The sequence below is a fragment of the Centruroides vittatus genome, unplaced genomic scaffold, assembly GCF_030686945.1.
Source record: "Centruroides vittatus isolate TY-2023 unplaced genomic scaffold, ASM3068694v2 contig_459, whole genome shotgun sequence".
NCBI lineage: Eukaryota > Metazoa > Arthropoda > Arachnida > Scorpiones > Buthidae > Centruroides > Centruroides vittatus.
In genome coordinates this window covers 2,859,005-2,872,813 of record NW_027122255.1, presented here as the reverse complement: position 1 = coordinate 2,872,813, position 13,809 = coordinate 2,859,005, and the positions used below count along the sequence as shown (strand labels likewise).

Here is a 13,809-nt window from a genome sequence, read left to right as displayed (position 1 = left end):
GTTGGCGCGCGGAATTGTTTAATTAATTTAATAAAAGCCAAACAATTTTTCGCGCTTATTCCTGGTGTTTCACAAGTCTAAACCATTTATTTACAAAACTGCTTCTCAAATTTTAAAAGTTTTATTCGAATTCCCACCTGAAACGGGCTGCATTTGAAAAAAATTGTACTGTACACCTATGAATTTCCACTGTCGCCGCCGTCTGTCCGGCTGTCTTCCATCGTAATCCGGAACAGCAGCGCTAGATAGAGAAGAGTCGTGAGCAGATATAGGGTCGGAAGGCCCCGATTAAATATATACGAACTTCCGGTGCAAACCGAAAGTAGCGTTATTTCAATTCAAACGTTCTCACTCAAAGGTGTTAGATAGACGTTAAAGGATAAGTATGATGCACACGGATAAGCCACTGGTAATTTCAGGCGGAGAGCACATATTTTAAATTAATTTAAAATACAATTAAAAATTGCAGTTTACAGTTTTCGCCCATCTCTCTTCAGTCTATAAACAATAAAATTGTTTTCTAGCATACAGTTAATAATTTTGCTTTTTAAACAAAGATGTAAAATATGAAAATAACTTAACAAAGGTACAATCCGCCACAGAGTTTACACCGATATTTTGGGCCTGTCGCGATCGCGTAACATTGTTCTTTTATTTTTATATATGACGTCATCTATTAACATTCTGCTATTCAAATTAGTTAAGATATAATTATTTTTAATCGCTACATGTTCTACAAATTCCTGTAGATATACATGGTGTTGTAGAAATAAAATTTTAATATTATTTTTACTGCATTGCGATTCGGTATTTTTTAATTTAAACTCCAACGGATCACCGGTGTTCTCTTCCGCACTTACTATTCCGTTAATTAATTAACTCATCTGCCCGTGTTTTTCTGTAATCCGAGTACGGGCCACCGTGTAATTTCTTTACAAGATATTCTTCTAAGTAGAATTGCGAAAATGTACTAACGGTCTACATTTCCCCTCCCCTTCGGGTTTATGAGTTTTGAATGTAATTTCTAATATATGCGTTCTACTCTTTGATAGAATTTCAGTTGTGGAACACTCTTCTAGTTCTACAAAATCGTCATTCTTTTCCATTCGTTAGCAACTGAACTAAGTTATTCTGCTTTATCCGCCAGAAGAACAATTGTATTGTTTTGTTGTAGGCTTAGGGAAACATTTTCAACTCCTTCCTGTCGACCAACTGCCGAAATTTAAATTCGAAGAAACGCGTAATATTTTTTGTAATAAATAATATATTTTGAGACTTGAATATTTGAAAATAGTTTTTCTTTCGTATTCAAATTTCCGTTTTCCGCAGGAAATTCTTCTCCAAATTGCCGCGGGCCAAGTCTAAATGCAGCCTGTCAAATCTTTGGCGACTTGTCGCTGATTTCTGGTGTTTACGATTAGAATAATTTCCATGCGTTTCTTCTTAAGACCGCTCTCGCGCAAGAAAAATCACTACGGAAAAGTAATGCGGAAAAAGAATACAGAAAAGTAATTCTATAGTGGTTCTGTGCGAAATATACATCGTGTCCTCGTCAGATCCGGAAAAGAATTTACGCAATCGGATATTATTGTAATGACGTCACGGCCGAGATGGGGGAAAACGTTATTGTAGCATTTAGTTGGCATGTCTGCGTGTCGATGGATGGAATCTCTTCTATAGACGATTGCATAAAATTCCGATTGCTCTTTTACTTCAAATACTATATTCTTTCGAAACTCTTTATTATGCAGTGGTGATGACGTAAATCTATACTCGATTGCTATCGGTGCAAGAAAGTCCTTTTCCCTATTCAGGGCCGGCCATCGGGGGGGTGCGGCGGATGCTACGCACCGGGGCCCCGCGATTGAGGGGGCCCCAACATTATCAAGAATGCAGTATTTTTAGTAATTTTTCTGAAGTAATTAATGTATTAGCAAGAACAAAATCACGCTTTAAATAAACATGCATTAATATATGTTCGTGTTTGTAAATTTTTTTATTTTAGAAAAACATTTGGGCCCAAATAGTTTCTTGCACCCGGGCCCCTTTATCGAGAAGGCCGGCCCTGTTTTTGCAACAGATTGTATAAATTATGTGGGTAGTATATTTTTGTAAATATCGCGTTTATAGGAAAATATTGGACTACAATCTGAAAAAATTGTAGACGTATAAATTTCGACTGTTGTCTGTTTGTAAGTCTGACTGTCTGTCTTTTCCCAATCTCGAAAAAGAAGTTAGAAGCATGAAAGTTGAGACCAGATGTAGAAAGCTTAGGGGCAGGTGGCCCAGATTAACTATACAGAAACTCTATACTTTAAATTGTTGTCACGTCATTTCGATTAAAAACTTCCCCTGAACAAAGTTAGATAGATGACTGGCACGATTCTATTGCTAACAGGAAAAGTATGACGAACAGAGGTAAAATCATCCGTAAAAAATTGAGAACATGCTGACGAAAAGTGGCGAGTCGACATTGTGATGACGGGGTAACACTTTCGATTCTATACAGGCAAGTGCTATATGCTACTTGTCGCAGTAATTAAGCGAATATGATATATACTTGTATATTTTAAAATTATATTCTTTTTTATTGGAATTATACTTAGTTTATTATTTTGTTAAATTTTTTGTCGATAGATGGCGCTTCGTTTAAATCAGAAAACTTTATGTAGATAGAAACTAATTGATTTACAGAAATCCAATATATATTTTGGGGGTGGAATGTACGAAATTATCTAAATTAGGGGTGACTGCCGAGTTTCGTAGCAATTGGATGAACTGTCTAGGAGTATATAGCGAACAAACAAACAAATAAATATTCTCATTTATATGTATAGAAGATTAACATCTACTGTACTTTAGTACTGAACTGTACTGTACTTTCTGAAGAAAACAATTATTTATTGTGATATCGTCGCAATTCCGGGCTGCAATTTTTTAATCATATTCTTAATTTATTTCATTTAAAATATATGCTCTCCACCTCAAATTAGTACTGTAGTGTCTTGCCCCCGTATACCATACTTTTACTTTAACAATAGAGTCGTGCCTGTTATCTATCTAATATCTTTCAGGGAAAATATTTGAATTGAAATAACATTAACATCGGAAGTTCATATATAGTTAATAACTGCTGCCCATAAGGTTTTCATAGCTCATCTCGTATATCATCTATCTAACTCTATTCTCGAGATTAAGGAAGGACGACAGTGGAAATTTTTAGGTTTACAATTTTTTAAAATTTTAGCCCAACTTAAATAATAATTATAATTCTTCTTTTTCTTCATTTCGGCGTGGTATAAATTAAATTTATGATACAGTGCAAGAAATTAAGACTCGCTTAACCACTACAACATTAAAGTTTTTCGGGAACCAATTAAGTCGTAAAAGCGAGGTTTACTGTACGTGGTATATACTATTTAAGACCCACAAAAAAGTATTTTTAGAAAATTTTTTAATTATGTTTATTATTTTTAGATATGGTTAAAACGTGACGTTCCAGAACTTTGAAGCCAGAAAATAAAGTCTATCTCAAATATCTATTTTACATTTTATAATCTATCCTGTGATGATTGATAAATCAGGAAGACAAGCAGAGAAACGCTTCGAATTGTACTTTGTGCCTTAAAGTTATCGCACCTACAATAATTAAGTTGAACATTAGAGCATCCTTGAATGCTCTACAGCAATACAGCCTAACAATTGAGCATTCCATTGCTTCCTTCAAAACTTCCTGTAGTTGTAGTCTGTGTAATGTGCATTTTATTCACGTGCCTTTCTGTTAAATCTGCTATTCTAATGCCACAACTTTCAAAAGTTTCCGTTGAGTTTGTTTCACCAATTTTTTTTTCTTTTTTTCTTTTTTTAATGGGATATATATATAGAATAAAATATTTTAGAATATTTCTATAAAATTTCATGAAAATTCGTCAATTCTAATTTGTCTTTAAAATAATATGGTTAATTAAGTAGAAATTACAATATATTATTACAGTATATATTTGCATGATAGTTAACAAAATATATATTTTGCATCAAGAAAATTTTACATGGCCTAAAATTAATATTGCTTTATATAAATAAAAATTCCAGATAACCAGGATTTAAGAGGAGAAAAACGTGAAATCGCCGATAAAACAAGTTTCAAGAAATAACTTCAATCTCCTCAGACAGACATTAAGATGAGAGGAACTCTAATGTTTCCTAACGAGAAAGCTCTGGTATCTCATGATGATGTTATCCTTTCCCAAAGTTCCTATCCTGATGTTTGTAGAGTTACCTGTATATATATCTATATATATTTAATTTCTTAGACTAATTTAACTGCAAGTTCTTAGAACCTCCCCTAGTAATTTCAATTAGATTCGTCAAGTGACGTCGACGATTTGAATTTCGATATAAAAATATACAAATAATGTTTTAAAAAATAAGAAAACAATTAGTATTTTAAAATTAATTTTGGAACTTTTTGGCCACTCTCATAAGTTTAAAGGGCATTAGACATAAGAATGCTGGTTGGGAACCATCGTTATTATTAATTTATCATTAATAAAGTTTAGGGTTTATTCATAAAACACAAAATAAACTATAAAATCAGAGTAAAGAATTTTAATTTTATTCTTATCTATACATATAATTCTCAATATCTTTAAAAATTCACCAATCATTATAAAACGGTATTATACATACCGTTTTATAATGATTGGTTAATATAATAATTATACATTGAATTATATTTAATTATAAATAGAGTAAAGAATTTTAATTTTATTCTTATCTATACATATAATTCTCAATATCTTTAAAAATTCATCAATCATTATAAAAACTTATTATTACATACCGTTTTGTTTAAAAATTAGCAAAATGCTTAAGTTCTAACAATTTAAACATGCAATTTTTGTTTAAAAATGTCTTAATTATTTAAAAAATTTTAAACTATTCGCAATATTTAAAATATTTGTCGATATTTTAAATAATTGGCCATAGATTGGCGTATGAATAAAACTTCTTAATTAATGTAATTAATAAATAATTTAATGCAGTTATCACCGTTCATTATCTACGTCAAATAGTATTGACGTATTTTTATATTTTAGACAGAGAAATAATAAAAATGTCAGAAGATAAATTATCGACATTATACAACGATAGATGGCTGTACATTATAACTTAATCATAACATTCCTTCATTAAAAATATATTTTACTTCCTAAAATTATAAAAATAAAATTAAAACGGCTGAAATATTCTCTAAGAAACTTGAGATATTTTTAAATGATTTTATTTTACACAAAATATTAATTAACACTGAAATAGCCTAACTGATAAATGAAAATATTAAAATTAATAGTCTCGTTTATGTATTTTTTATTTTTTCATTTAAAATATATAAAGTGTTTACACGAATAAAATTTCTTTCTATATATTATTGCTATAGTAAATGTATTACTTAGATTAGCTTCTTTATTGAACGATATAAACAACTTTGACCTCGAAAGTATATGTGAAACATTTAATACAATAGACTATATCCTGATCACCAGTAACCTTGTTTATCCTTATAAGGATTTTATCCTAATAAAAACGATAATAGAAAATTCAGTATAAAATTCTAAAGTAAATTTTCTTTGTGCACCTACTAAAAGCTTCTCTTAAATGTATTTTTTTTGTAAATAAATATTGAACATAACTGAATTTTATCAGCTAGACTTTCAAAAAGGATGATGCAATAATCTTTTTTGATTTCTTCTTGTTTTTATTACAGATAAGAGGAAAGCTATCAGAATAAGTGCTTTCAATTTATATTGATTTTTAAGAGATGTGATATATGTAAAGTAAAAAAAATGAATAAAATAATATAATAAAATCTTCAAAATTCTTATTAATTTATCTAATTTTCATTTTAATTAAGACATTGCAACTATATATTATATATATTTAATTAAGTTATAAATTTTATTTTAATTATTAAACAATAAATTGAGATAACAATATTATGTACTGCATATAGACAATATAATTATAGAAAATTATTTAATTCTGGTTTAACTTTAATATAAATAAAATAAAATAAAGATATAATTTTTAAATATTATTTAAAGTAGCCTAATGCTATTTTTTATTCTCCAAATACTTGATTAATAAAGTTGTTTATCTCAATGTTATAATGAATAACATTTCAAAAAGTCTGACCTATTTCCAAGTTAACTTCAATCAAAAATTAAAAAAAAATATTAATTTTTTTTGTTTTCTTCGATTTATTATTTAAAAATTCGGTTTAAAAAATAACATATATAAATGACAGATCGCAACGACACGATTATTCGTTCCTAACAAGTCTCTCCACTTAGCTTATACATCAATCAATACTGACTCAACCCTTCATCGATTTTTGATTCTCTTCTCTCTAAGAAAATCATTTGTAGAACCAACATGGATGCATTTCTTTATTAATTATTTACATTTAAAGATGAAATCTTTACATTAAACACGCTTCATATATTATTTACATAAGAAAAGTGTTTTCGTAACGTATTAACACCCATTTCGATCGAGTAAATGCTTCAAATTGATCCACGTAGTCTGCGATGTAACTTCAGTTTTAACAGATTTTCAACGTTGTTTTATCACCTACAAATCTTATATACAATAAGAAAAAATTTATAATTATTTGAATTTAAATTTAAAGAAAGTAAATTAATTAAAATTAAGTTATTATTAGCGATTTAAAAGCAAGCTTTTATCACGAAAGAGAACCAAATACATAGAACAAGCACTTCATTGCAAAGTACCATATTAATATCTCCGTACGATCGATATACAACATTCTCTGAGGAATAAATGTAAAATGCGGTCTCCTCTCGATAACTTCTAATCGATTTTTTCCTTAAAATTCTTTTATTTTATTTTGAAACGAAACAATTTGAAGAGGAAAAAATTAACTTTATGATCTTCTAAATTGATTAATTGTCCCGTTTCTCGTGACCGAATTAACCAAGTTTTGCATCGTTTAAACTATTTTAAATTGATTTTATTCATTTTTCGAACGTATCTTTTTAATTCTCTTATCTACTTTTTGGCAAATTTCCATTGGGAATTAGTTCAAGAGTAAAAGAGAAAACAGCTTATTGTCTTAAAATATTTTACTGTTATTAACCATAAAATTCTATACTATTTTTTAAAACATTCTCTATATGTATAAAAAAAAACAATATAAAGTTAAAAATAGGAAACAATTGAACTGTAAACCGATCGTGACCCATATAACTGCTCTAACAATCGAAGTTGCTGACAATATGATCACTTCCTCATTCGTTAAAAATTAATTTTCGAGCTATTATATTGATAACCTTCGTCGATAATTCACGAACTAATTAAAAAACTCATTAAAAAATTGTTATGGTTGAAATATTGTTTTCGATAACAATTCTCAACCTTTCAGCGGTCTCGTTCACGTCATTATTACTCGAGTATACGATTCGGGATGATCGGGGGAAACGCCATCCACCGGTTGAGAAGTAATTGTTAACATCGCGATATTGTTCCGGAAATACTATTGGGAAATAAAACAAAAACCAGGAAGAAATCTTAGAGTTACGGTTCAAAGATGAGAAACCAATTTACAAAGAAAAAAGTGTTTATTCCCAAAGCAAAATTATTATTTGAACAGATAATTACGAGAAAATAAATATTTATTAATTCATCGACATCGATACAAAAAAAACATTAAATATAAATTTAAAAAAACTGTTTATTGATACGTCACGTTTGTAAAAAATTATCAAGTTTTTAAAAGAAAAATTAATTTTATTATAATCGAATAATTATAATAATCGCTATAAATAATGAAAATCGCTATTATTTGAATTGTTGCGTTCTAGAGGACGTCGCCCTTTTTTAACTGGTCGACAACAGCGCCATCGTGACGTCCTTCGATCAACGAAGAAGGACGAGAAGTGAGCGAGAATTTCGCTTTTGATCGCCATGGAATGTAAAACTAAAGACGATAAGGGATTATACAGATCCCTGGACTGTTGGATGGAACATTTACCGGAAAGTCTTCACGGAACACCTCTTCCTTATCTGGCAATTCCAGGTTAGTTTTTATAAACAAGTTACGTACCGTTTCCGGATGTGGCCTGGTGGGATGTCCATGTCTATGTTCCATGACATACTGCGGTACTTCTCGTCTTTTCTATACGTACTGCTCCTTTAATAATCTTTCTACGCTAATATTCGAACGAGTAAAGAAAAGTATAAGCCCCAAATGTTTATATTTATCGCTCTTAATGCATTTTATTACGAATGGAAGCGAAATTATCTTATAAATGACCTTAAACTTCATGCACTATTGATGATAACTATCAATAACACTGCACAACCTCAAACTCTGCTCCCTGTTGTTTTGCTCGAGGAAAAATAATAATAATACGATATTTTATAATGAAAAGTATTTGAAAATGTAAAAAATAAACATACTTTTTCCCGGGAAAAGACATTCGCATGCAAAATTAATCGATTTCTAGTTACGTGTAATCGTAAATGCCTATTGGTGTTATTCCAAATAACATGCTTATGTAACGAAAATGCTAAGTAATAAGGTTGGAAATAGTAAAAAAGGAAAATAGTATTTATTTCTGTGGTATTTCAAACTCATTTAAAATATTCAGAAGGATAAATTATTAATAGGAAACTTAAAATTTTAAAACATCTAAAAGAGTAAAGATTAATGGGTGTGTTTATTAATTAATGAATATTAGGGCTTACATATATATATGTATTTTTTATTTTTTTTTAAATTAATGTTCTCATATTTTATCATTATCGCCGTGCGATAAATATCTTAATTTTGTTATAAGTGCGCCAGAAGATTATAAATATTTAATCGTCACACTGGAGATATGTGGTATGTGTTAATGGATATATTGATTTGTTTCCTATGTTTTAGCACACATTTCCAAAAATAGTAATTTTTATAATTAGAAAAAATTAATGAGAAAACTTAAATTATTAACAAAATTATATTTGCCTAATGCATTTGCAAAATTATAATGCAACTTTTTTAAATATGTAATTTGTGAATATACTTTTAAGTTTAATTGATCAAAAATTCAAATATATTCGAAGAAATAATAATATATTTGTTTTTCTTGATAATTTTGCTTCTAATAAGCAAATCGAAAAGATATTTTGTTAGAAAAATAACTTGTAATATATTGTTATTGACAGTAATTGTTCTAAAATATAAAAAAGTTTAATGGAATAAGAGCTGATTCTGTGTTGGTTATTAAATTTAATTGGATAAATGATTGAAAATAAAGTTATGATCATCCTATACTCTTACATACAAAACATTATTTTGAGCTAATTATTTTGTGGCTAGAATTAAACTAGTTACTAATTAATTATAGTACAGAATTTGAGCTAATTAATCTGCTGTCCTGTGTTAAGATTAATTTCTAATTATTAGTTATAGCCTTTAGGCCAAATTCTGTAATTTAATTTAATTAAAATTTAGCAGAATTTGATCTTGAAAATAATCTGGCTTTTAGACGTTTGGCTGTTTTTAATTTTGCTGTACAAAAAAAATAAAAATTTTCTTTATTCTTGACTTTTTAGTATATTGGATGATTAATTATAGAAATGCATTTCTGATCTTGCTGCTCTTCAGTTTACATGTCAAGAATCTTTGTAACATTTAACATAATTCTGTTTTACTCTATATAGCCCGAAACGTATACAGACAACATACAGGCAAAGCCCGAAACGTGTACAGACAACGTACTGTATCAACTAGAATGAATAAAGATATTTGATAGAAAACTTGCCAAGTGTCTTTGGAAAACACACAACACCAGTGTTTACTAAGTCCATATATAATATAGTTTGTATGTAAGGGTACTTTTCACTTGATATTATTAAAATTGCATTCTTATTATTTTAATTATAATTATTCTACTCCACTTTCTTCTAAATATTCAAACTGAAATAATAAAGTAATTCTGCTTTTAATTGGGCTGAAATTTAAAAAAATTGTAGGCCTATTGGTAAAATTTCCACTGTCGTCCATTTGTCCACCCGTCTTTCCTTAAACTCGAGAACAGAGTTAGATAGATGAAAGACGAGACCAGATATGAAAACCTTAGGGGCAGGAGGCCCCGATTAACTGTATAAAAACTTCTGATACAAACTGAAAGTCATGTTATTTCAATTCAAAAATTTTTCCCTGAAAAGTGTTAGATGGATGACCAACATGACTGTTATTAAAGGAAAAATATGATGTATAGGTGCAAGCCATTACTAATTTGAGGTGGAGAGCACAGATATTAAATTAAATTAATTAAAAATATGATTAGCCAAACATTGTGATGTCACAATAAATAATTGTTTGTTTTAATTATAATGTACTGTATAGTACTGTACATTCTATTGCTATCAATTTTAGGTGATTTTTTTTAATAGAGCAAACTGATATTTTTGAATTGCAAGTTTTCAATATTTATTAAACATAAGAATAAATCTAAAAATACATTATAAAAGTTTGATAGATAAAGAATAATGTATAAATGCTAGCTTAAACTTATATAATCAAGGCTAATCTAGATCAGAAATACACATGTCAATTGTAATATTTCAATGCGGCATGCCAACTGATTTTGAATAAATTTATTTACATAAAAATATCAAGTAACAGGCCTAATATTTTTGTTATTAGATTATTTCAAATATTCATAAATGCATTAGTATTATTTGAAATTCATGTAATATGTTTGAGATTAATGTAGTTCTTTGTGCATAAATATTTATTAATTGCTAAATGCATTTTAATGTTAAACTGTTTTTAAATAGGCTATTGTATCAACATAATGTAGTTTGGGCAATATTTCAGTTGTATACAGAAATTTTTATTTTATTCTAACTTTCTCCCATTACATATTCTAAAGACACATTCACAACTATTTAAAATTTAAGAGTTTTTTAAAACTAACTTATTTTTAAAAAATAATATTTAAATTCTTAATTTTTTCTTTCAGGTTCACATGATTCCTGTAGCTATTCCATCAATTTTAATTCGGAAATTGCTCCCGACGAACCCTTACTGCAAAATTCCATCCTCATCCATCTCCTTGGATGTGTGTCCAAACGAATTATATACAAGTGGAGTAAAACTCAGAGCCTAAGTTGTACTCAGCAATTAGAATGCGGCGTTCGTTATTTTGATTTACGGATAGCATCCATGTCAGATAGCAAAGACCTATATGTTGTTCACGGTTTGTATGGAGCATTAGTGATTGATATACTTAGGGAAATTCAGAAATTTCTCCAAAGTCACACCAAAGAGATAGTATTGCTTGATTTTCAGCATTTTTATAATATGTCCCAAGAAGATCACCATTCTCTCTTAAATCTATTGACGGAAACATTTGGGTCGCTAGTATGCCCGTTTGTTACCGACATCGAGAAATTGACTCTCTCTTGGTTGTGGCAAAGAAATTTCCGTATTCTCTTGTTCTATCGTAATCCAATTGCAAAATACCATCCTTTCCTTTGGCCGACAGATTATATACCAAATCCTTGGGGAAATACAGTTAATCCCAAAGCCCTTCTTAACTTTCTGTCCAAAAATTACCAAAATGGCAGACCACCTGATAAATTTTATGTTACACAAGGGGTTCTCACACCAACTCTGACATTTATATTTTGTCACCTGCTGGGAACTTTAAAGAGTGTTCTTGGCTTGGAGAGTAACAATCTGATAACAGAATGGTTGAAAGACAAGGTTTCGGGATTAAACGGCCTAAATGTCGTAATTTGTGATTTTGTAGATATGGAAGAATGCCGCATTCCACAGTTAATAATTGATCTGAATTACAAACAGATACAAAGCACTCCAGAAAACAAACCCAAAACCTTTCACACTGCAGAAAAAGTATAAGATTTCAATTTATATATTTTATAATTCAATATTTACTATTTTCACGACCATAAAAGTTTTTTGTTTTAAACTAAGTCATGATTATTATTATAATTTGAGTTGTTTATTTATAAAATGAAGTTGGTATCACATGGGATCACTTTTTTGATTATAGAAATGTAATTTTGAAAATGCCATACAAAGTAAACTGTTTATTAGAAGAGGTAATTAGCATCGTAAACATTAACTCCATCTCTTTGGTATATTCAGTAATTGTTTAATTTGAATAAGAACATCTTTCCCTTATTCGATAGCTTAAATATTCCATTAGCACTTAAAAAAAAGCTAAACTTTTTTTAAATCTAATTGTTAGCATCCAATAGTGAGTATTGTGATGTGTGAATATTTCATATATATATATATAAATATATATAAATATTTAGATTCTTGAAACTTTAACTCAATTTACATGTATTATTATTATTATATATACATTTAAGTTTATATATCAAATAAATAGTCATAGATATTTAAAATTTCATTTTATGTAATTTTTATAACGTAACGAAAGAATTATTCCAAGCGAAAGAACAATATAGAGATACAGAAAATGCCAATCGGATATTTTATATATAATTATTTCTTTTCTATCGGACTTTTTTTTATTCTCAAAACAAAAAACATTGTTGTACCAGAATATATACGAGAGTTATTATAATAAATTTATAACTTTTATGTTGTTTGTTAGTAGTAAAAATGTAAAATCAATGTGGTAAAGTTACTTTTTAATATAGAAGTTTAATATAGTTATATATATAATTAAAATTTTAAGAAATTTTACAAATAACTAGAAAATTTTAAAAAATTCAATAATTATTGAGTAAAAATTGCATGTTATATAAATTCATGCTTTTTAAAATATATTCAAATTTATTCCTTGTAAACTCAATAATGTATTGTAATTGTTTTTCATTTTACAAAACTGTGATTTATATGTATACATCTTTACTATTCTAGTCTATTTATTTTATTTATTTATAACATTATATGTATACTTTCCAATTAATTAATTATATATACTAAGATTTCTGAATAAGATGATGTATTTTGAAGTACTGTAAAATTTATTTTTTCTGTGAATTTTATTTAAAAATATTGCTTTGTTTCAGTGAGAGCTACAGTTGCAAGACTGCATTGTCTGCTTGTGAATTACATTGTACTGACAATCAGTCTCTGCTATATATTGTTGTAGAGAAATAAAGATGAATGTGATTAATTTTTTCTCTCTAAATTTAGTGACGAATGTATCATATATCTTCTCTTTGCTGCATTTTTAAATATAAATTAAAGTTTTGCATAGATCAGTAGTGTAACTTTCCTGACAAAAATTTAGAATTGTGATGGCACCATCCGTTATCAAACTCTAAGCTTTTTGCCATTTTATAATAATTAATAATATAATTTTGTAGTAGAGATGAGAGTTTTATAAAAATTTATAAATGCTAATAACGAGTAAAATCTTCATTAAGTTCGACACTATTGGAGATGAGACACACGACCCTTTCGAATTTTAACCACCAAAATTTAATAGCATCAATCCCCCAATACAGAAATCTCCCTGCAAAATTTCAGAAATTTTCGACAAAAGGAAAGTTAAGTTTTAAAAGTGGGTGAACAAAATTGTCCTACAATCCTCCTATTTGACTATTAAAAATTATTACAAATAAGGAATGATTTACATTTAACTGTCATTAAGTTTAATCTGAAACATTAAAATAATATTTATACCCATAATATGAACTAACAGTAATGATTTACATATGTCAAAATTTTGAAATACTGTACTTAACTGCTCATTCCAAGAAATTGATGGTATTAAAAATTACAAAAAG

The 13,809-nt window shown here is 28.4% G+C and overlaps 1 protein-coding gene across 1 annotated transcript; it reads left to right on the top strand.

Moving 5' to 3' along the window:
• Window positions 1-7,887: 7,887 nt before the first annotated feature.
• On the top strand, window positions 7,888-13,193 carry LOC136977463 (PI-PLC X domain-containing protein 3). The gene is made up of 2 exons (XM_067272955.1): window positions 7,888-8,098; window positions 11,037-13,193. Exons 1-2 carry the CDS (start codon window positions 7,987-7,989, stop codon window positions 11,936-11,938), a joined length of 1,014 nt encoding a protein of 337 aa, XP_067129056.1. The 5' UTR covers window positions 7,888-7,986; the 3' UTR covers window positions 11,939-13,193.
• The last annotated feature ends 616 nt before the right edge of the window (window positions 13,194-13,809 follow it).